Source organism: Psammomys obesus, unplaced genomic scaffold (genome assembly GCF_907164565.1).
Source record: "Psammomys obesus unplaced genomic scaffold, mPsaObe1.curated_primary_1811, whole genome shotgun sequence".
Classification (NCBI taxonomy): domain Eukaryota; kingdom Metazoa; phylum Chordata; class Mammalia; order Rodentia; family Muridae; genus Psammomys; species Psammomys obesus.
The window spans coordinates 2,288,673-2,313,029 of NW_026590571.1; the positions used below are offsets into that span (position 1 = coordinate 2,288,673).

General features: G+C 37.6%; 1 protein-coding gene across 1 annotated transcript in view; it reads right to left on the minus strand.

Moving 5' to 3' along the window:
* LOC129677283 (cilia and flagella-associated protein 47-like) overlaps nt 1-24,357 on the minus strand; it is a 603,052-nt gene that overhangs the window by 512,054 nt on the left and 66,641 nt on the right. The window contains 4 exon segments of the mRNA XM_055607932.1: nt 4,036-4,158; nt 6,911-7,041; nt 15,906-16,147; nt 23,942-24,158. Coding sequence (XP_055463907.1) covers nt 4,036-4,158; nt 6,911-7,041; nt 15,906-16,147; nt 23,942-24,158 — 713 coding nt within the window.

The window sequence follows — 24,357 nt, forward strand, 5'->3', positions numbered from 1 at the left end:
CCATACAATGGAAAAAAGATAGCATCTTTAACAAATGGTGCTGGTCCAACTGGATGTCTACATGTAGAAAAATGCAAATAGATCCATACTTATCACCCTGCACAAAACTGAAGTCCAAGTGGATCAAAGACCTCAACATAAAACCAGACACATTAAATCGGCTAGAAAAAAAAGTGGGGAATACCCTAGAACTCATTGGTACAGGAGAAAACTTCCTGAACAGAACACCAACAGCACAGGCTCTAAGAGCAACAATCAATAAATGGGACCTCATGAAATTGAAAAGCTTCTGTAAAGCAAAGGACACCGTCATCAAAACAAAGCGACTGCCTACAGATTGGGAAAGAATCATCACCAACCCTCTATCTGACAGAGGACTCATATCCAATATATATAAAGAACTAAACAAGCTGAAAAGCAACAAACCAAGTAATCCACTTAAAAAATGAGGAACAGAGCTAAAGAGAGAATTCTCTGCAGAGGAATATCGAATGGCAGAGAAGCACTTAAAGAAATGCTCAACCTCATTAGCCATTAGGGAAATGCAAATCAAAACAACCCTGAGATTTCACCTTACACCCATCAGAATGGCCAAGATGAAAATCTCAAGGGACAACACATGCTGGAGAGGTTGTGGAGAAAGGGGAACCCTTCTCCACTGCTGGTGGGAATGTAAACTGGTACAACCACTCTGGAAATCAATCTGGCGCTTTCTCAGACAACTAGGAATAGCGCTTCCTCAAGATCCAGCCATACCACTCCTAGGCATATACCCAAAAGAGGCGCAAGTACACAACAAGGACATTTGTTCAACCATGTTTGTAGCAGCTTTATTTGTAATAGCCAGAAGCTGGAAACAACCCAGATGCCCCTCAACTGAAGAATGGATGCAGAAACTGTGGTACATCTATACAATGGAGTATTACTCAGCAATGAAAAATAAGGAAATCATGAAATTTGCAGGTAAATGGTGGGACCTGGAAAGGATCATCCTGAGTGAGTTGACCCAGAAGCAAAAAGACACTCACGGTATATACTCACTCATATAAACATACAATATAGAATAAACCCACTAAAAGCTGTACATCTAAACAAACTAAGCAAAAGAGAGGACCCTAACTAAAATGTTCAATCCCCATCCTGAAAGGCAAAGAGGATGTACATCAGAAGAAAACGAAAATAGGAAACAACCTCGGAACCTGCTACAGAGGGCCTCTGAAAGCCAGAAGAAAACAGGAAACAACCTTGAAACCTGCCACAGAGGGCCTCTGAAAGCTTCTGCAGTATAGACTGTCAAAGCAGATGCTGAGCCTGATGGCCAACTGATGGACAGAGTGAATGGAATTTTATGTAAGAAGTGGGAAATAGTAAGAGCTGGAGGGAACAGAAACTCCACAAGCAGAGCAACAGAACAAGATAATTTGAACACAGGGAACTTCCCAGAGACTCATACTCCAACCAAGGACTATTTGTGGAGATGACCTGGAACCCCTGCACAGGTGTAGCCCATGGCAGTTCAGTGTCCAAGTGGGTTCCATAGTAATGGGAAGAGGGACTGCCTCTGACATAATCTGATTGGCCTGCTCATTGATCACTTCCCCCTGAGGGGGGAGCAGCCTTACCAGGCCACAGTAGAGGACAATGCAGCCACTTTTGATGAGAACTGATAGACTAAGATCAGAAAGAAGGAGAGGAGGACCACCCCTATCAGTGGACTTGGGGAGTGGCATGCATGCAGAAAGGGGAGGGAGGGTGGGATCGGCAGGGGAGGAGGGAGGGGCTCATGGGGGATACAAAATGAATAAAGTGTAATTAATAAAAAAAATAAAAGATTTAAAAAAATTGATTAAGATTTTAAATAATTTTATGTTTCCATTCGATATAAAGAAAAATCTAAAATAATAATTTTCTTTGGAAAGGAACACACACACACACACACACACACAACACTGATAAATCTGAATAATATTCCTTGTATGTATGTTTCCATTGAAGGCATAGAACAACCATTTGGTGTTCTTTTCCCTGGGGAAAACTATTCTCCTACTCTCACTAATACCTACTTGCCTATAGTCCTTTGAGTAATTTTAGAGTTGGACTTACTCAACTACCTTGTCATATCTTTTGTTATGTGTTTTTCTTATATTATTAACTTCATTTCATAAATTGATGGGTTTATGAAAAAAATTGGTAAGATGATACAGTGAATTTCACGATTATATCAAATGTTTTACAGGAAAACATCTATAGTATTTCCTATAGAGAGGCTCACTGGGCATATAATATGAGGTGATTTTTGTAATAAAATTTTGTGTATATAAAATACAGGAAACATATGAATTACAACAATTAGTTCAATATAGTCCTTGCTGCTACCATGACATTGCTGACTACAAAATGACAAATGAAGAAAAAAAAAAGCATGTACTGAACTATGTATTGTAGCATTACTATGTATTTATATTAAAATTTTTTAGTTGTTTTTTTGGTTACTAACCCTGTGAACAGCTTGGAGTGACCATGGACTTCACACTGTATTCCCTGGTGCAGGATGTATGGCCCTGCTGTTTATGAATGTCATCACCATGCTACATGAGGAGCACTTCCTCAAGAACATTGGGTGAGTAACAGACCAGGGAATTGGATTTAGAGAAGGGCCAGGAATTAAATCTCAACTAATGAACTTTATTTAGTCAGTGAGAACCATGATGAGAGTGCCATTGATAACAGTAAACTCATTTGCTATTGTATTGCTCTTGTTATTAGACAGATCATCATTGGGAAGTCAGTGACTCAGAGAAAGAGGTAGGTACACTCTGAAAAGTCATTGTTTCTGTTGTGACTGGAGTATTCATGTTTCAAAAGGCTCATCTTACAGTTAACAATAAAACAAGAGTTTCTACTTAAAAAAAACATTTTATTTTTTTTAATGAAACAAATGATACCATGAAAAAACAAGAGGAGAGAAGAAAAATATACAACGAAATACTACTCAGCAATTAAAAACAAGGAAATCATGAAATTTGCAGGCAAATGGTAGGATCTAGAAAAGATCATCATGAGCTTTCCCAGAAGCAGAAAAGACACATAAAGTATATACTCACTTATAAGTGGTTACTAGACTTATAAGATAGGATAAACATACATAAATTTGTAGACTTAATGAAGATAAACAAGAAAGACGACCCAGGGTAAGATGATCAATCCTCACTTAGAAAGACAAACAGGATGGACATTGGAAGTAGGAGAAAACAAGAAATAGGACAGGAGCCTACCACAGAGGGCCTCTGAAAGACTCTACCTAGCAGTGTATCAAAGCAGATGCTGAGACTCATAACCAAACCTTGGGCAGAGTGCAGGGAATCATATGAAAGAAGGGAGAGTTAGTATGACCTGGAGAGGACAGGAGATCTACAAGGACCAAATTTATCTGGGCACAGGGGTCTTTTCTGAATTTGGTTCTCCAACCAAAGACCATTTATGGAGAGAACCTAGAACCCCTGCTCAGTCGTAGCCCATGGCAGCTCAGTATCCAAGTGGGTTCCCTAGTAAGGGAAAGAGGGACTATTTCTAACATGAACTCAATGGCTGGCTCTTTGACCTCTCCATCCCCTCCAACGTAGGAGCAGCCTTGCTAGGCGACAGAGGAGGACATTGCAGCCAATTCTGAAGAGACCTGATAAGCTAGGGTCAGATGGAAGGGGAGGAGGACTTCCCCTAGCAGTGGATGTGGAAAGGGCCAGGGAGGAGATGAAGGAGGGAGGGTGGGACTGGGAGGGAATTAGGGAGGGGGGCTACAGCTGGGATACAAAGTACATAAACTGTAACTAATATAAAAAATAAAATTTTAATTTAAAGAAAGAAGAAAATATATATAATTTGGGAAAGTAGAAGGAAAAACATGATAAAATATACTCAAAAAAATCTACTTGTAATAAATTGAACACTGCCTTGAGCCAACCTCTAAAAAATAAAGTATTAATTTCATAGTATATTTAGAACCAATAAATTAATGTGACAAAAATTCTACATTACCTTAAAATAAGCATGGTTTGGCCCTACATTGTGAAGAATGGCTTTCCTCCAATTAGTTAAACCTTGAGAACTATTACTGAATATTATTCTTGGCTCTAAAATCTTGACTCTAGTGTGACCAACCTGATAATGAAAAAAAAAAAGGAGAAATTATTAAAAAAAATAACAGAAATAAATACAAACAAATAATATGTACCTGCTCCACCATATATGTGTGTATATATTTATGTGCATATATATATATATTTAAACCTATAAATATATAATGTAATAATTGTTCTAGTATATCATGCTCATAACTTGAAAAGGTCTTAATATAAACAAAGAAATGAAGCCAATCTTCCTCATTGGTAAAATGAGGAAAGTAATGAAAGAAATGACAAGAATACACCCTGTCCCATATCAGGAAATTCAGCTTGGAGAATTTTTAAATATAACATGTTAATAGATTTTGATAAATACTTAAGACAAACAAAATCAAAATATAATGACTAACAGTAACTTCCTCAAAGTGATGGTGGAAAACAATTTACTGCTTGAATGCTTTGCCATTATGTGTGAAACCCCGGGTGTGATACTCAGCTACAACACACACACACACACACACACACAAATGGGGTCCATAACTGTAAAATGTTGAGAATATCCCTATGACAGAAGTGATCCCTAGACTAAGAAACATACTTAATGTACTAATTATTGAAACGCTATTAAGTGCATACAGTGTATATTTGTGTGCTATTAAACAGAATTCAAAGGTCATCTATTGAGAAAATGTTGTTTAAAATGAAATCACCCATAAGCCATCTTCATTTCTCTTAATAGGCAGTTACCTTGACCTACATGAGAATGAGGACATAGCTTGCTTAGACTGATAGAATTACACAGACACAGAGATTTGCCTCTTCGTTCCAAGAAAAACAAATCATAGAACAAATAAATCAAAGAAACTATTGTCAAATGTGGCCATTCTGCATGTATATAGTAATAAAGTAAAGTAACAAGGCATCAAGAATAAGCAATGCATTGTGTCCAATATTTTGGGGTGAGTGCATTTTACACTAGACATTGATGCTGTTATTATATTGTTATTATATTAGGCTTTAATATGTTCTTACAATTATTTGTAAAAGTTTTTAACTGGAATAATAAACTTTCAAACTAAGTTAAAAAGAAAAAGATAAAAGTAAATGAGTTTTTATAAATATATGATAATCCTTAATTAACATTGTATTTAAACATTTTATGTTCTTCCGTCCTGATTTCTTCAGAATTAACATTAAAGATTCCAAAGCTTTACCTGAAATGATACAATTTACTATTGAGTAATCTCAGTTATTTCCTTCTCTAATTCACTATTTAATTAACCCACTTTTTTTTCATTTCATAATTTAGTTATTTCATTCTTATTAAATCATGGCGTAGGGAACAGTAAAAACATTTCATTAAAGCCTGTGGAGGCAATTTGGATCTGGAATAAAATTACAACTAAGCCAATTCTTGCATTTGTTACCTTATATTAGTTACTTCAGCATCATGGCCTACCAATTCTTCATCTATTAAATTGTATTATATATAATATATATGAATATATACATTAAATGTCTCAGAATTTTTTAGGGATGAGCTAATAAATGCCACTTAGCCTGGCACTTGACATACAGTAACTACTCAGTAAGTAGTAAATATCATTGATGCTTAAATTAACTTCCTCATTTTTATATGTTAGTGAAAAATAAACATAGGTTGTGTATCTGAGAAAAAAGTACATTATTAAACTTGCGAGACACAATTATATAAGCATTAGATAAATACTGTGCATATGCTTACTGACAGTTGAAACAATGAAAATTAGGCATGTTGGCTAAACACTTGAAATGCATATCCTTAACAGCCATGCAAATAGTAAGTGACAGTACAGTCACATTAAAAGGGTATTTTTAAAGAGAGAAATGAATTATCTATAAGCATATACATCAGCATACACTAGTATTAAAAACCTAATTATAACAGGAAGTTATACATATAATGACGCAGTTTGATTGTTTGGATATATGTTTTAAGCCACAGTTAATTTTCTCATATGTAAGGAAAGTGATAACCTTGAGTGAAATATGGTTATGAGAAAAGGGGCCTAGGGAAGGTTACATTAATCATCTTCTGTTTCTATATCTGGGTGATCTGTGAATAGTAACAAGTCTCTACTGTGTTCTGATACAAATTGGAATCCCTAAACTTGGAGAGTCTTTTATGTAGAAGCTACATGCACCTTCATAAATGAAATAGGTTAACTCACTATATCAGAAAATACAGATAAAATTCAGTGAAAGTACATGGATTACTTAAAATCTCACAGAATTAGCTGGGATACACAAGCAAAATGCTTTCTCAATGACCAAAATTCATATTGTTAGGGCATCTTGGTTTATAACAAGAAAGAAAGACAGATATAGATCACACATATCATTTTTATTATAAGAAATATTCTATAATAATAAAAGTCTAGTTTCCTTTTATATAAATTATGATCTTTCCCCTACTAAATTATTAACTAGTATTACAATATTAACAGTATAATATAGTGGGAAATTTTTCTCAACTCTACTGTATGTTGAATGTTAATGAAACAAGTAATTGGTAAGTGACTCCCATGATGCTTTTATGTAGTTATAGAGCCTTTCAATCTAGTGTTGTTTCCACAAAGTTGTTTCCACAAGTAGTTCTTGGATACCTGAACTACTTCTTCATTCACAGTAGGCAATTAGCTAAAATAATTATTACATGAATTCAGTTTTTATATGCATATATAAGACATCTCTATATCCAGATAATCCAGACATTCAAGATGAAAATCACATTCAAGAGAAATAATTACATGTGCAGTACACGTCAATGTCAAAGTATTTCCTCCAGAAACTTGAAGAATAAATTCTCCACTCTCTGGAGAACTAAAACTTGGATGCCAGCTGACTTCACATTCCAATGAGCAATATGGATCAACAACACCTACAGAGAGCAAGATAAAATAAGACACTTACCATGTTTTCATTATTGTTTTTGTTTTTGTTTTATAGACATTCAGGATAAGAACTGGTGTAAAAGTGTAATGTCATTATAAAACAAATTTAAACTAAATTTAAATAACAGAAATAATAAGTGAGGCATTAGTAAAGGAACACCGTTTTATAGGATTGCATCAAAATCAAAATATAAATTGTTTTTCTGGGTTGGTGAAGGAAATGTATACCAAAATATACCAATATATGAAAATCAACAAAAAAAAATGTATCATGTCAATAAACATTAGGGCTAGAGAGACACAGACAATAGAAAACCATTAGTGACACCTCAAAAAATTATCTCCTCTGATTTTCAAATAATCTGCTTTCAGAAGAAAGAATGGCTATTGTGACCTTTAACCTAGAAATTAATTTTTGATGGAACTAAAAGTAGTTAACTTATCTCTACAATTCAAATACATTGAGAGAGAATATGATATCAAAAACATTAAGTGTAAAATGTTGGACTTTGTTAAAGTCACAATTAAAAAGGAAATAATTCAGAAGAGTGCATAATGAGAGCATTAGAGATGGGGAAATCTAAAATATCCCAAGAAAAAAGAGGAAACTTCATTGAACTATGTTTAAATATTGACATAAAGAATGGATGACCTGGAAATTTGCAAGATGGCAAAATTTTGGGAGAGACATAAAAATGACATACAAAAATGATTAATTTAATTTTAAAAAGCAACCAAGCACACAACCTTATGACCACAGCCAACATCAAAATAAAATGATCTAACAGCCACTGGTCATTAATCTCTCTCAACATCAATGGACATAATTCTCCAATAAAAAGACACAGACTAACAGAATGGATGCGTAAACAAAACCCAGCAATCTGTTGCATACAAGAAACACACCTAAGTCACAAAGATAGACATTCCCTGAGGGTAAAAGGTTGGAAGATGGCTTTTCAAGCAAATGGACCTAAGAAGCAAGCAGGAGTAGCCATTCTAATATCTGAAAAAATAGACTTTCAACCAAAATTAATAAAAACAGATGGGAATGACACTTCATACTCATCAAGGGAAAATTCCACCAGGAAGACATTATAATCCTGAACACCTATGCCCCAAATACAAGAGCATCCACATTTAAAAATAAATTTGATAAAACTTAAACCACACATAGATCCCCACACATTAATAGTGGGAAACTTCAAAACCCCACTCTCAACAAAATACAGGTCAACAAATTAAGAAATTAAACAAAGAAACAATGTCTCTAACAGAGGTCATGAATAAAATGGACCTAACAGACATTACAGAAACTTACACCCAAACACAAAAGAATTTACCTTCTTCTCAGCACCTCATGGAACCTTCTCCAAAATAGACCATATAGTTGGTCACAAAGCAAGCCTCAACAGATACAAGAAGACTGAAATAATCCCTTGTATCCTGTCTGATCACCATGGAATAAAGCTGGACTTCAACAACAACAGAAATAGCAAAAAGCCTACACACACATGGAAACTGAACAACTTGCTACTAAATGACAATGACAGCTGGGTCAGAGAAGAAATAAAGAAAGAAATTAAAGACTTCCTAGAACTCAATGAAAATGAAGACACGACATACCCAAACTTGTGAAACACAATGAAAGCAGTGCTAAGAGGAAAGTTCATAGCCCTAAGTGCCTTCAAGAAGAAATTAGAGACAGTTCATTCAAGCAACTTAATGGCTCACTTAAAAACCCTAGAAAAAGAAGAAGCAGACACACAAAAAAGGAGTAGACAGCTGGAAATAATCAAACTCAGGGCTGAAATCAATCAATTAGAAACAAATAAAACAATTCAAAGAATCAATGAAACAAAAAGCTGGTTCTTTGAGAAAATCAACAAGATCGACAAACCCTTAGCCAAGCTAAATAAAAGTCAAAGGGACACCATCCAAATCAACAAAATCAAAAATAAAAAGGGGGACATAACTACAGAAACTGAGGAAATCCAAACAATCATTAGGACTTACTTCAAAAGTCTATATTCCACAAAATTTGAAAATCTAAGTGAAATGGACAATTTTCTTGAATGAATCGACTTACCAAAGCTGAATCAGGACAAGGTAAATCAATTAAACAATCCTATATCCCCCAAGGAAATAGAAGTGGTCATCAAAAGTCTCCCATCCAAAAAAAAACCCAGGACCAGATGGTTTCAGTGCAGAATTCTACCAGACCTTCAAAGAAGGGCTAACTACAATTCTCTTCAAACTATTCGACAAAATAGAAACAGAAGAAACATTACCAAACTCATTGTATGAAGCCATAGTCACCTTGGTACCTAAACCTCAAAAAGACCCAACAAAGAAAATTTCAGGCCAATCTCCCTTATGAACATTGATGCAAAAATACTCAACAAAATACTTGCAAACTGAATACAAGAACACATCAAAGATATCATCCACTATGACCAAGTAGGGTTCATCCCCCGTATGCAGGGGTGGTTCAATATATGGAAATCCATCAATGTGATCCACCATATTAACAAACTGAAAGAAAATAATACATGATAATCTCCCTAGATGTTGAAAAAGCATTTGACAAAATCCAACATCCATTCATGTGTAAAGTACTGGAGAGATCAGGGATACAAGGCACATATCTAAACATAGTAAAGGCAATATACACCAAGTCTATAGCCAATATCAAACTGAACAGAGAGAAACTTAAAGCAATCCCACTGAAATCAGGGACAAGACAAGACTGCCCAATCTCTCCATATCTCTTCAACATAGTGCTGGAAGTCCTTGCTAGAGCAATAAGACAGTTGAAGGAGATCAAGGGGATACAAATTGGAAAGGAAGAAGTAAAATTATCACTATTTGCAGATAATATGATAGTATACCTGAGTGATCCCAAAAACTCTACCAGGGAACTCCTACAGCTGATAAACACCTTCAGCAAAGTGGCCGGATACAAAATTAATTCAAAAAAAATCAGTAGCCCTCCTGTATACAAAAGACAAAAGGGCTGAGAAAGAAATTAGGGAAACAACACCCTTCACAATAGCCACAAATGACATAAAGTACCTTGGTGTAACCCTACCCAAGCAAGTCAAAGATTTGTATGAAAAAAAATTAAGTCTCTGAAGAAAGAATTAGAAGAAGATATCTGAAAATGGAAAGATCTCCCATGCTCATGGCTTGGTAGGATTAACATAGTAAAAATGGTCATATTACCAAAAGCAACCTACAAATTCAATGGAATTCCCATCAAATTACCAACACATTTCTTTACAGACCTGGAAAGAAAAATTCTCAACTTCATATGGAACAAAAAGAAACCCAGAATTGCTAAAACAATTTTCTACAGTAAAAGATCTTCAGGAAGTATCTCCATGCCTGATCTTAAGTTGTACTATAGAGCAACAGTAATAAAAACTGCGTGGTACTGGTATAGAAACAGAATAGTGGATCAATGTAACCAAACAGAAGACTCAGAAATAAACCCACACACTTATGGACACCTGATCTTTGACAAAGATGCCAAAACCATACAATGAAAAAAAGATAGCATCTTCAACAAATGGTGCTGGTCTAACTGGATGTCTACATGTAGAAAAATGCAAACAGATCCATACTTATCACCCTGCACAAAACTAAAGTCCAAGTGAATCAAAGACCTCAAAATAAAACCAGACACATTACATTGGTTAGAAGAAGTGAGAAATACCCTAGAACTCATTGGTACAGGAGACAACTTCCTGTACAGAACACCAACAGCACAGGCTCTAAGAGCAACAATCAATAAATGGGACCTCATGAAACTGAAAAGCTTCTGGAAAGCAAAGGACACCATCATCAAAACAAAATGACTGCCTACAGATTGGGAAAGAATCTTCACCAACCCTTTATCTTACAGAGGGCTAATAGCCAGTATATACAAAGAACTAAAGAACCTGAAAAGCAGCAAACCAAGTAATCCAATTTAAAAAAATGGGGAACAGAGCTTAACAGAGAACTCTCTGTAGAGGAATATCGAATGGCAGAAAAACACTTAAAGAAATGATCAAAGTCATTAGCCATTAGGGAAATGCAAATCAAAACAACTCTGAGACTTCACCTTACACCCATCAGAATGGCTAAGATAGAAAACTCAAGTGACAACACATGCTGGAGAGGTTGTGGAGAAAGGGGAACCCTCCTCTACTGCTGGTGGAATGTAAACTTGTACAATCACGCTGGAAATCAATCTGGCACTTTCTCAGACAACTAGGAATAGCACTTCCTCAAGATCCAGCCATACCACTAATAGGCTTATATCCAAAAGAGGGTCAAGTACACAATAAAGACATTTGCTCAACCATCTTTGTAGCAGCTTTATTTGTAATAGCCAGAAGGTGGAAACAGCCCAGAAGATGCTCAACTGAAGAATTGATGCATAAATTGTGGTACATCTATACAATGGAATATTACTATGCAATGAAAAATAAGGAAATCATGAAATTTTTAGGCAAATGGTGGGACCTAGAAAAGATCATCCTGAGTGAGCTGTCCCAGAAGCAGAAAAACACACACGGTATATACTCACTCATATAAACATATAACATAGGATAACCCTAGTAAAATCTGTACATCTAAAGTAACTAATCAAGAGAGAGGACCCTGATTAAAATGCTCAATTCCTATCCTAAAAGACAAAGAGGATGGACATCAGAAGAAGAATAAAATAAGAAACAACCTCGAAACCTGCCACAGAGGGCCTCTGAAAGGCTCTTCTCTACAGACTATCAAAGCAGATGCTGGGACTTATGGCCAACTGTTGGGCAGAGTGCATGGAATCTTATGTAAGAAGTGAGAAATAGTAAGAGCTGGAAAGGACGGAAACCACACAAGGAGAGCAACAGAACCAGAAAATTTGAACACAGGGGTCTTCCCAGAGACTCATACTCCAACCAATTACCAGGCATAGAGATAACCTAGAACCCCTACACAGATGTAACACATGACAGTTCAGTGTCCAAGTTAGTTACATAGTAACAGGAAGATGGACTGCCTCTGACATAATCTGATTGGCCTGCTCTTTGATCACCTCCCCCTGAGGGGGAAGCAGCCTTACCAGGCCACAGAAGATGACAATGCATCCACTCTTGATGTGATCTGATAGACTAAGATCAGAAGGAAGGAGAAGAGTTCCTCCCCTATCAGTGGACGTGAGGAGGGGCATGCATGAAGTAGGGGGAGGGATGGTGGAACCTGGAGGGGAGGTGGGAGTTATTCTAATGACATTTAGATATATGCCTTAAATCTTTTTTTAAACTAAAGCCATTTATATTTTTAAGTTTATAGAAATGGCTCTGGAAAGATTCACATTAAAACTTTTATCACTAATTCTGGGCTAAAGAAATGCATTGGTGAATGGGGCATTCCTTTTGTATTTGGGATAGTGTTCTTTTTTTAAACTCAAACCTATTCCAGCATTTATTTATTGTGTGTGCATACTTGTGGGAAAGAGGTGGTCAGAGGAGAACTTGCCTTACTCAGTTCTCTTCATCACAACATGAGTCCTGAGATTAAACTCAGATCATCAAGCTTGGCAGTAAGTGCCTTCACTGACCAAGCCTTCTCACCAGCCCCAAACTCAAGTTTAAATTTGCTTTCCTTTGAATAAACTTTATATCTACTAATTTCATTTAGTTTTCATATTTGAAACAAAACATATGTCAAAACTTGACATATGCATATCAAAGGATAACTGTACATTTTAATATTTATAAGAACTTGGGGTTTCATAGGAAACTGATGTTTGGAAAACATTCTTATCACTACAGGTTACAGTCCATGATGGTTGAGCAAAGGCAGGTATGTCTGAGAACTCCCATCTTGACTCATAAGCAGAAGGCCAAGAGAGCCCACTGAGAACAGAAGAAGGTTTTTCCAATCCTCCAAGCCAACTTCTGGTGACACACCTCTTCCAAGTTAGAAGGCCATGCCTTCTAACACTTCCCAAGTAGGTCCACCAACAAGGAACCTAGTATTCGAACAAATTGCACATATGGAGTCTATTCTCATTCAAACCACCACAATAACAAAATCTACATACACTGACGTTTTGATTATATGTTTGTTATTTCTGAGATACAAAACGCCTGGGGGTGTTGGAGAGATGGCTCAGCAGATAAGATGAGCAATTCATGAGAAGCAAGCCAAGAAGCAAGCCATGTTCTTCATTTCAGTTCCTGCTTCTAGGTTCCTGGCCAAGATCCTCCACTTACTTCCCTCCCTGATGTTCTCTAAACAGTAAAATAAAATAAACCCCCTTCTACCCCCCCCAAAAAAATAGGTCATATAATATGCTAATTTGATGTAGTTTATATGGCATGAAAGTGTTTTAATTTTCTAATTTATTTATTTCAGTTTATTCACTTTGTATCCCTGCTACAAACCCCTCCCTCGTCTCCTCCAAGCACAAACACCCTCCCTCTTCTCCCACTATGTCCCTTCCCTAGTCCACTGATAGGGGAAGAACTCCTCCCCTTCTATCTGATCCTAGCCTATAAGGTCTCATCAAGACTGGCTGCATATTCCTGGCAAGGTTCACCTCCCCCTAGGAGGAGGTGATCAAAGAGCCAGCCACTGAGTTCATGTCAGAGACAGCCCCTGTACCCATTACTCTGGAATACTTGGAAACTGAGCAGCTTAAGGGCTTTTTCTCAGCAGGGGGTCTAGATCATCTTTTCATGCATAATCCTTTGTTGGAGTATCAGTTGCTGCAGGGCCCAGGATTTTTGGCTCTGTTGGTCTCTTTGTGCAGTTCCTGTCCCCTCCAGGTCTTTCTGTCTCCCTCTTCATCCATAAGATTTCCCGCAGTCTGCCCCAAAATTTGGCTATGAGTCTCAGTATCTTCTTTTTTTTATTCTTTATTAATTACACTTTATTCACTTTGTATCCCCCCTGTGGTTCCCTCTCTCCTCCTGTTCCAATCCCTCCTTTCCTCCACCCTCTGCATGCATGCTCCTCCCCAAGTCCACTGATATGGGAGGTTCTTCTTTTCCTTCCTTCTGATCCTACTCAATTAGGTCTCATCAGGAGTGGCTGCATTGTCTTCTTTTGTGGACTGGTAATGCTGCTTCCCCCTCAGGGGGAGGTAATTAAAAAGCAGGTCAATCAATTCATATCAAAGACAGTCCCTGTTCCCATTACAATGGAACCCACTTGGATACTGAACTGCCATGTGCTACATCTGTGCAGGGTTCTTGGCGCTTCGTCAAGATCCAGCTATACCACTCTTAGGCATATACCCAAAAGAATCTCAAGTACACAATAAGGACATTTGCTCAACCATCTTTGTAGCAGCCTTATTTGTAATAGCCAGAAGCTGGAAACAGCTCAGATGCCCTTCAGTGGAGGAATGGATGCACAAATTGTGGTATATCTACACAATGGAATATTACTCAGCAATAAAAAACAAGGAAATCATGAAATTTCCAGGTAAATGGTGGGACCTGGAAAGGATCATTTTGAGTGAGCTATCTCAGAAGCAGAAAGATGCACACGGTATATACTCACTCATATAGACATATAATATAGGATAAACCTACTAAAATCTGTACACCTAAAGAAACTAATGAAAAGGGAGGACTCTTGCTAAAATGCTCAATTCCTATCCAGAAAGGCAAAGAGGATGGACATCAGAAGAAGGAGAAAAGAGGGAACAAGTCAGGAGCCTGACAAAGAGGACCTCTGAAAGGCTCTGCCCTGCAGACTATCAAAGCAGATCCTGAGACTTAAGGGCAACTTTTGGGCAGAGTGCAGGGAATCTTATGAAAGAACTGGGAAACAGTAAGATCTGGAGAGGACAGGAACTCCACAAGGAAAGCAACAAAACCAAAAAATCTGAGCCCAGGGGTCTTTCCTAAAACTGATACTCAGTATCTTCTTATATACCCTGACGGGTAAAGTCTTTCAGGGGCCCCATGTGGAAGGCTCTTGTCCTGTTCCCTCTCTTCTCCTACTTCCAATGTCTATCCTGTTTGCCCTTCTGAGAGAGGTTTCAGTCTCTTCCCTAGGGTCCTCTTTGTTGTTTGGCTTCTTAGGGCTATAGATTTTAGTATGTTTATCCTATATTATATGGTTAATATCCACTTATAAGTGATTATACACCATATGTGTCTTTCTGCTTCTGGGTTATCTCACTAGAAAAGATCATCCTGAGTGAGGTATGAAAGTTTTTATAAGCAAATGCATATTCAGATTATATTTACTAATGCAAGTGTATCTTACTCAATAATTTGAGAGGTTTAAAGTACTTAGATATCCTAAAATGAATAATGCCTTTGGTCTAAACACTATACCATCACTTTTTCTTTGTGTTTGTAACCCCCCCCATCTTGCCTTTTAAACTTCATACTTGTTAAGTGATGCAGTTAACCAAGAAATTATTTTTTTTATTTATTACAATTTATTCACTTTGTATCCCCACTGTAGCCCCCCTAGTCTCCTCTTGGTCCCACCCACTCTCCCTCTTCTCCCCCTGTGCCCATTCTCTAATCCACTGATAGGATAGGTCTTCGTTCCCTTCTCTGGGAACCCAGCTTATTAGGTCTTATCAGGACAGGCTGCTTTAAACTTATATCTCCATATCTATCTCTCACTATGTGTTTCTACGAGAATCTCATAACATGATCCTTACTTTCAAGTCCTATTTAGACATATGAGAATAAATATGCTTGATGATATATTGTAGTTTATGTCTATGCTCTTTACATAAGTACAAAGAACATGCTCAATAAATAATTAATGCCTAAATACATTATTGAATGAACTAATTTCTAAATAAAACAAAACAAAAGAAAAAAACTATTACCTTTGGCTGGACAAATAGTAAATGCAGTTCCTCTCAGTGCACTTTCTGGTTGCCACCCAAACTGGGCAGGGAGATTCAGATGATTATAGAGTCTAATTGTTCCCCGAAAACATGTTTCCAACAAGAAAGTTTGTGGTCTCAATACAATCTCATTAGAAGACAGCTCAAGTTTTGGAGGCATGATGACAGCCGACACTAGGATATGTCCACCCTTTACGTTGTTAATTCTAAATGTGAATGATCTGTAACAAAGTAGAAACTCCAATATTTAACTAAAAGCATATCTATTTGTAATTATGCATTTATTTATGATTATAGAATTCAGATACATATAAAATATATATGGTATAAGGTATGATGCATAGTTATTTCTGAAAATATAGGAGGAAATTAGATTATCATTGAAGTATATGAAAATACAAGTGTACAAAATGATGTAAAAATATACTTTCTAGGACGAACAAAGATGGCGGTAGTTAGTGTGCACCTTAGCTGAGGGGCAAAGGACCTGCATCGTCAAAACTGGTGAGTGAAGGGGCTGATCAACCCAGAACAGTGTTATCTAGACTTCCAGGAAGAAAGAGACTAACCATGAACTGAGTTCATGTAGAATCAGGTCACTAGCAGACTCCTCCAGGAGGAGACACCTCAGAGGTGGATGATCCCTAGGCACTTCCATGTGTCCAACTCTTTACTCTTTCTTTAGAGGAGGCAGGAGGCAGCCAGCAGAATCACCACAGAGCACACTGTTTGTGCCCCAGCCCCAGCTACAGCTGCAGCTTCCACCAAAAAAAAAAAAAAAAAAAAAAAAAAAAAAAAAACACGAGATCTAGGGCTGAGAAAAACCAATCCTTTCGGGTACTTCCCCGAGAACTCCACCATAAACCTGCCCTGGTGTTGTGGAAGGATAGAGAGGCACACAGCCACAGCAGGTTCACAGCACCAGGACCCCAGTGCTGGCAGCTGCACCTAGCAAACCAACCTCAGCTCCGGATCTGGGACTGCAGTCACTCAACACATCATGATACCCTCCCAGGTCCAGCGCAATAAGGTCTAGCACCAAGTTCTAGCACCGGCAGCCCCTGGCAGAAAAAACTTCCGCTCAGGATCGGGAACTGAGAATTCCCAACACCTCCTCAAACACCGCTGAGAATGCCGCTGCCATAAGCTTGCCCTAGCGGAAGGGAAGGAGAGGGAAGGGAAAGAGAGAGAGGCAGCCTGTTGATGTTGCCACAAGCCACAGCACCTCTGCTCCAGTGCACCCAGCAGCCCCTGGCAGAGAAACCTGAGTTCTGAATCTGAGGACACTCAACCCTATTTGGTACTCTCCCAGAACCAGCCGACATATGCACTAGCACCAGGTGGATTCTGCCAAAGAGATCTGGGCCCTGGATCTGAGATTGAGGACACTCAACCCAACTCTATCCGGTGCTACCCCGGGACCAGCCACCATAAACCTTCCCTGGCTGAAGGGAAGGTCAGAGAGGTGGCACACAGTGCAGGTGGACACCAAGTCCTGCTGCTACAGTGCCACTGAGCTGACTGTTAGCCTACACCCACATTTGCCCCAGAAGGATCAAATTGGAGAATAGAGAGCAAGAGGAACCCCTATGCATTCCAAATGGTCCTGCAAGGGAGTGAGTGTGCCTTCAAGGGAGTGTTTGCCCCAGACCCAGGGCCTCTCTACGAAAGCCACCAGACAACAAATCCCTGACACCCACACTCCTAGTGTGGGCATTATAGGGTTTCTTGGGATAACGATCCCAACACTGAAGCCTCTGCCTTGCGTGACTACCAATGAAATCCAGGGAAACAATTGCTGGATCCCAGACAGAGCTGCATACTGGTGGCCTGCAGGCCACTGCAATAGTCAGGGAATCTGCACATGCACACTGTGTGGCCTAAAAGCACATCCGAATAGCACTAGCATCACATTTCTTACTCAAGTAAAACTGAATCCAAAAGGCACACTCCCAAACCAGTGAACCTCTCTCATCTTTCTGAAAAAAAAATCCAAAAAACAGAAAGAGATGATCTTAGCCTGAACTACAGACTCCAGGAACAAACAGTGAGGGTTATAGATAACCAGATGGCCAGACACAGATGTAAGAACACACCCAACAAAAATCAGGACATTATGGCTTCACCAGCAACCCCACAAATCAATGAACACTTCAATTCTCTACATATACAAGAAAACAACCTCAAAACTATGTTTCTCCAGTTGTTAGAGGCCCATAAAGATGAAATGAACAAAGCCTTCAGAGAAATGGCCACAGAAATTGAGACTAACAAGGAGGAAATAAATAAAGCTCTCAGAAAACTGACCACGAAAATTGAGGCAAAGAGTAAATGAAGAAATATCCACACAAATGAAGGCAAATAAAGAATAAATGAACAAAGCTCTCAAAGAAATACAGGCAAATACAGCCAAACAAATAGAGATACAATTAGCGATATATAGAAAGGAAACAGAAAAAAAAAATAGAAGCCATCAATGAAAAGCAGGACTCCACATTCAATCAGATGAAGGAAATGGTGCAAGACATGAAAACAGAATTAGAATCCATAAAGAAAACACAAATAGAGAAAAACCAGGAGCTGGAGAACATAGAGAAAAGATCAGGAACTACAAAGGTAAGCACTACCAACAGAATACAAGAGATGGAAGACAGAAAATCAGGTGCCGAAGATACACTTGCAGAAATTAACACATCTCTGAAATAAAAAATAAAATCAGAAAAGTTCCAAACACAAAATAGCCAAGAAATCAAGGACACCATAAAAAGACAAAATCTAAGAATAATAGGAGTAGATGAAAAAGAAGACATCAGGGTCCAAGGTCAAGAAAATATTTTCAAGAAAATTTTCCCAATTAAAAAGAAAAAAAGAGATGTCCATAAACATACAAGAGGCCTTCAGAACACCAAAAAGACTAAACCAGAAAAGAAATTCTTCACATCAACATCATAGTCAAAACACTGAACCTGCAGAACAAAGAAAAAAAATTAAAAGCAGCAGGGCAAAAGGCCAAGTAACATATGAAGGTAGACCTATCAAAATCATACCATATTTCTCAACAGAAATTATGAAAACCAGAAGGGCCTGGGCAGAAATCATGCAGTCATTAAGGGACCACAGATGCCAAACCTGACTACTATACTCAGCAAAATTTTCAATCAACATAGACGGAGAATTCAAAATATTCCAAGACAAAACCAAATTTAAACAATATCTACATAGTAACCCAGCTCTACAGAAGTTACTAGAAGGGAAACTCCAACCCAAAGAAAACAACTACATCTAAGGAAACATAAGAAATAAATAACTACACAAAAAAAAGAATGCAAGCACTAAAACACAGCAACACCACCAACCCTACATCAAAAGAAAGTAACATTAGTTGGTCACTAGCATCTATCAACATCAACGGACTCAACTGCCCCCTCCAAAAAAAACCAAAAAAAAAACAAAAAAAAAAAACCCACAAACTAACAGAATGATTATGGAAACAAAATCTAACATTCTGTTGCATCCAAGAAACACACCTATACAACAAAGATAAACACTGCCTTAGAGTAAAGGGCTGGAAAAATGTTTTTCAAGCAAATGGATTCAGAAAACAAGCTGTGGTAGCTATCCTAATATCTAAAAAAATAGAATTTCAACCAAAATTAATCAAAAAAGATAAGGAGGGGCACTATATTCTCATCAAAGGAAAGATCACCAAAAGGACATCACAATTTTGAACATCTATGCCCCAAATACAAGAGTGCCTACATTCATAAATGAAACATTATTTCGCCTTACATCACACATTGATCCTAATACCTTAATAGTGAAAAACTTCAATACCCCAATATCACCAAAGGATATATCATCTAGACAGAAACCAAATAGGGAAATAAAGGCACTTCCTAAATCAAATGGACTTAATAGACGTCTACAGATCTTTTCACCCAAACTCAAAAGAGTATACCTTCTTCTCAGCACCTCATGGAACCTTCTCCAAAATAGACCATATAGTTGGTCACAAAGAAAGCCTCAACAGATACAAGAAGACTGAAATAATCCCTTGTATTCTGTCTGACCACCATGGACTAAAGCTGGACCTCAACAACAATGGAAATAACAAAAAGCCTACACGCACATAGAAACTGAACAACTTGCTGCTCAACGACAGTTGGGTTAAGAAAGAAATAAAGAAATTAAAGACTTCCTAGAATTCAATGAAAATGAAGGCACAATACACAATACACAATACACAAATTTATGGGACACATTGAAAGCAGTGCTCAAAGGAAAATTCATAGCACTAAGTGCCTTCAAGAAGAAATTGTAACATCACATACAAGCAACTTAATGGCCCAACGGAAAACCCTAGAAATAAAAAAGAAGCAGATACACAGAAGATGAGCAGACAGCTGGAAATAATCAAACACAGGGCTGAAGTTAATCAATTAGAAACAAATAAAACTATTCAAAGATTCAATGAAACCAAGAGCTGGTTGTTTGAGAAAATCAACAAGATAGACAAACGTTCGCCAAACTAACTAAAAAAACAGAGAGAATCCATCCAAATCAGCAAAATTAGAAATGAAAAGGGAGACATAACTAAAGACAGCGAGGAAATCCAAACAATCATTAGGTCATACCACAAAAGGCTAATATGCCACAAAATTTGAAAATCTAAATAAAATGGACAATTTTCTTGATAAATTCCATCTACCAAAATTGAGTCAAGATCAGGTAGAAAGACTGAATAGCCCTATATCCCCGAAAGAAATTGAAGCAGACATTAACAGTCTACCCTTCAAAAAAAAAGCCTTGGGCCAGATAGTTTCAGCTCAGAATTCTACTAGACATACAAAGAAGTGCTAACTCCAATTCTCTTCAAACTATTCGACAAAATAGAAACATTACTAAACTCAATCTATGAAGCCAAGGTCACCTTGATTCCTAAACCACACAAAGACCCAACAAAAAAAGAGAGCTTCAGACCTAGCTCTCTTATGAACATTGATACAAAAGTACTCAATAAAATACTGGCAAACCAAATCCAAGAATACATCAAAGTTATAATCTACCATGGCCAAGTAGGCTTCATCCCAGGCATGCAAGGTTGGTTCAATATACGGAAATCCATCAATGTAATCCACCACATAAACAAACTGAAGGAGAAAAACCACATGATCATCTCCTTACATGCCAAAAAAGCAGTTGACAGAGTCCAACACCCATTCATGTTTAAAGTCTTGGAGAGATCAGGGATACAAGGCACATACCTAAACATAGTAAAGGTAATATACAGCAAGCCTATAGCCAACATCAAACTCAATGGAAAGAAACTCAAACCAATCCCACTGAAATCAGGGACAAGACGAGGCTGCCCACTCTCTCCATATCTCTTCAATTTAGTACTTGAAGTCCTAGCCAGAGCAATGAGACAACAAAAGGAGATCAAGTGAATACAAATTGGAACGGAAGAGGTCAAAGTTTCACTATTCGCAGATGATATGATAGTATACATGAGCAACACCCAAAATTCAACCAGAGAACTCCTTCAGCTGATAAACACCTTCAGCAAAGTGGCTGGATACAAAATTAACTCAAAACTCAGAATCCCTCCTGTACACAAAAGACAAAAGGGCTGAGAAAGAAATTAGAGACAACACCCTTCACAATAGCCACTAATAACATAAAGTACCTTGGAGTGACTCTAACCAAACAAGTGAAAGACCTGTTTGAAAAAAAATTAAGTCTCTGAAGAAAGAAATTGAAGAAAATATCAGAAGATAGAAAAATCTCCTGTGCTCATGGATCGGTAGGATTAACATAGTAAAAATGGCTATTCTGCCAAAAGCAATCTACAGATTCAATGCAATTCCCATCAAAATACCAGCACAATTCTTCATAGAACTTGAGAGAAAAATTATCAACTTCATCTGGAGAAACAAAAAAAACCAGAATTTCCAAAACGATCCTTTACAACAACAGATCGTCTGGAAGCATCTCCCTCCCCAATCTCAAGCTGTACTACAGAGCAATAGTAATAAAAACTGCATATTAATGGCATAGGAACAGAAAGGAGGATCAATGGAACCGAATAGAAGACCCAAAAATAAACCCACATACGTATGGATATTTGATGTTTGACAAAGAAGCCAAAACCATTCAGTGGAAAAAATACAGCATCTTCAACAAATGGTGCTGGTCCAACTGGATGTCTACATGCAGAAAAATGAAAAATAGATCCATACTTATCACCCTGCACAAAACTAAAGTACAAGTGGATCAAAGATCTCAACATAAAACCGAATTCACTAAATCGGTTAGAAGAAAAAGTGAGGAAGACCCTGGAACTCATTGGAACAGGAGAAACTTTTGAACAGTACACCAACAGCACAGGCTCTAAGAGCAACAATTGATAAGTGGAATCTCATGAAACTGAAAAGCTTCTTAAAGCAAAGGACATAGACATCAAAACAAAACTACATCCTACAGACTGGGAAAGGATCTTCACCAACCCTATATCTGAAAGAGGGCTGATATCCAGAATATATAAAGAATTAAACAAGTTAAAAGGCAGCAAATCAAGCAATCTGATTAAAAAATAGGGTACAGAGATAAACAGAGAATTCTCAGTAGGGGAATACAGACTGGCAGAGAAACACTTAAAGAAATGCTCAACTTCCTTAGCCATCAGAGAGATGCAAATCAAAATGACCTGAGATTTCACCTGACACCTATCAGTATGGCTAAGATCAAAAACTCAAGTGACAACACATGCTGGAGAGGCTGTGGAGAAAGGGGAACGCTCCTCCATTGCTGGTGGGAATGCAAACTTGTACAACCACTATGGAAATCTATCTGGTGCTTTCTCAGACAATTAGGTATAGTGCTTCCACAAGATCCAGCTATACCACTCCTAGGCATATATCCAAAAGATGTTCAAGGACATTTGCTCAACCATGTTTGTAGCAGCTTTATTTGTAATAGCCAGAACCTGGAATCAACCCAGATGCCCCTCAGTTGAGGAATGGATACAGAAATTGTGGTACTTTTACACAGTGGAATACTACTCATCAATTAAAACGAGGAAATCATGAAATTTCCAGGCAAATGGTGGGACCTAGAAACAATTAGCCTGAGTGAAGCATCCCAAAAGCAGAAAGACACACATGGTATATACTCACTTATATAGTTGTATAAGATAGGATAAACATAATGAAATCTATCCACCTAAAGAAGAAAAACAAGAAAGAGGACCCAGGGTACGATGATCAATCCTCACTTAGAAAGACAAATTGGATAGACATTGGATGTAGGAGCAATCAAATAACAGGTCAGGAGCCTACCACAGAGGGCCTCTGAAAGACTCTACCTAGCAATGTATCAAAGCAGATATTAAGACTCACAACCAAATCTTCGGCAGAGTGCAGGAAAAAAAAATGGAGGGGGTAGTTAATATGACCTGGAGAGGACCGGAGTTCCACAGGACCAAATATATCTGGGCACAGGGGTCTTTTATGAGAGTGTTTCTCCAAACAAGGACCATGTATGGATGCAACCTAGAACCTCTGCTCAGATGTAGCCCTTGGTAGCTCAGTATCCAATTGATACCCTAATAAGGGGAACAGGAACTCTTTCTGACATGAACTCAATGGCAAGTTCTTTGTCCTCCTCCCCCGCCCCCCTCCCCCGAGGGATGAGCAGCCCTGTGAGGCCACAGAGGAGGACTTTGCAGCCAGTCCTGAAGACACCTGATAAACCAGTATCAGATGAAATGGGAGGAGGTTCTCTTCTATCAGTGGACTTGGAAAGGGAAAGGGAGGAGATGAGGATGGGAGGGAATGAGGAAGTGGAATACAGCAGGGATACAAAGTTAACAAATTCTAACTAATATTAAAAAATAAAAATTAATATATATATACTTTCTATAATTTGTGATAAAATATTCTATGCTACAATTACTGAAGTAAATTAATACATAGGAGAAATGATTCTAGTAAGCAGAAACTGAGAAATAACCTTACTTCCAGAATTTCCCATTGGTAGAAGATTGGAACACCATTGAAATATATGTAGTAGATGTTGGTGGGATCACATATGAAAATTGGTTGGTTTTCTGAAGTTCTTCCAAATCACTATCTAACTGGATCAATACATACATGGACAGCATATTAACAACATGAAGTTGCTGAGTATTTGTAGATTCCACACAAACATTACCAAAATTAAGTACAGATGGTCCTGAAATAATCAAAGTAAGTTATTAAAGAAAATTATTGCAAAGATGTTCCCTCATTTCCTAAGTCTTCAAATTTTGTTTTGTTTATTTAAATTATTCAAAATTAACACAAAACTAGTTAGTATAACATCACAAAATGATTTACTGTAATATCAGACATGAATAGCTCTGCTTTTACCTAAATGACCAATGTTTCATACT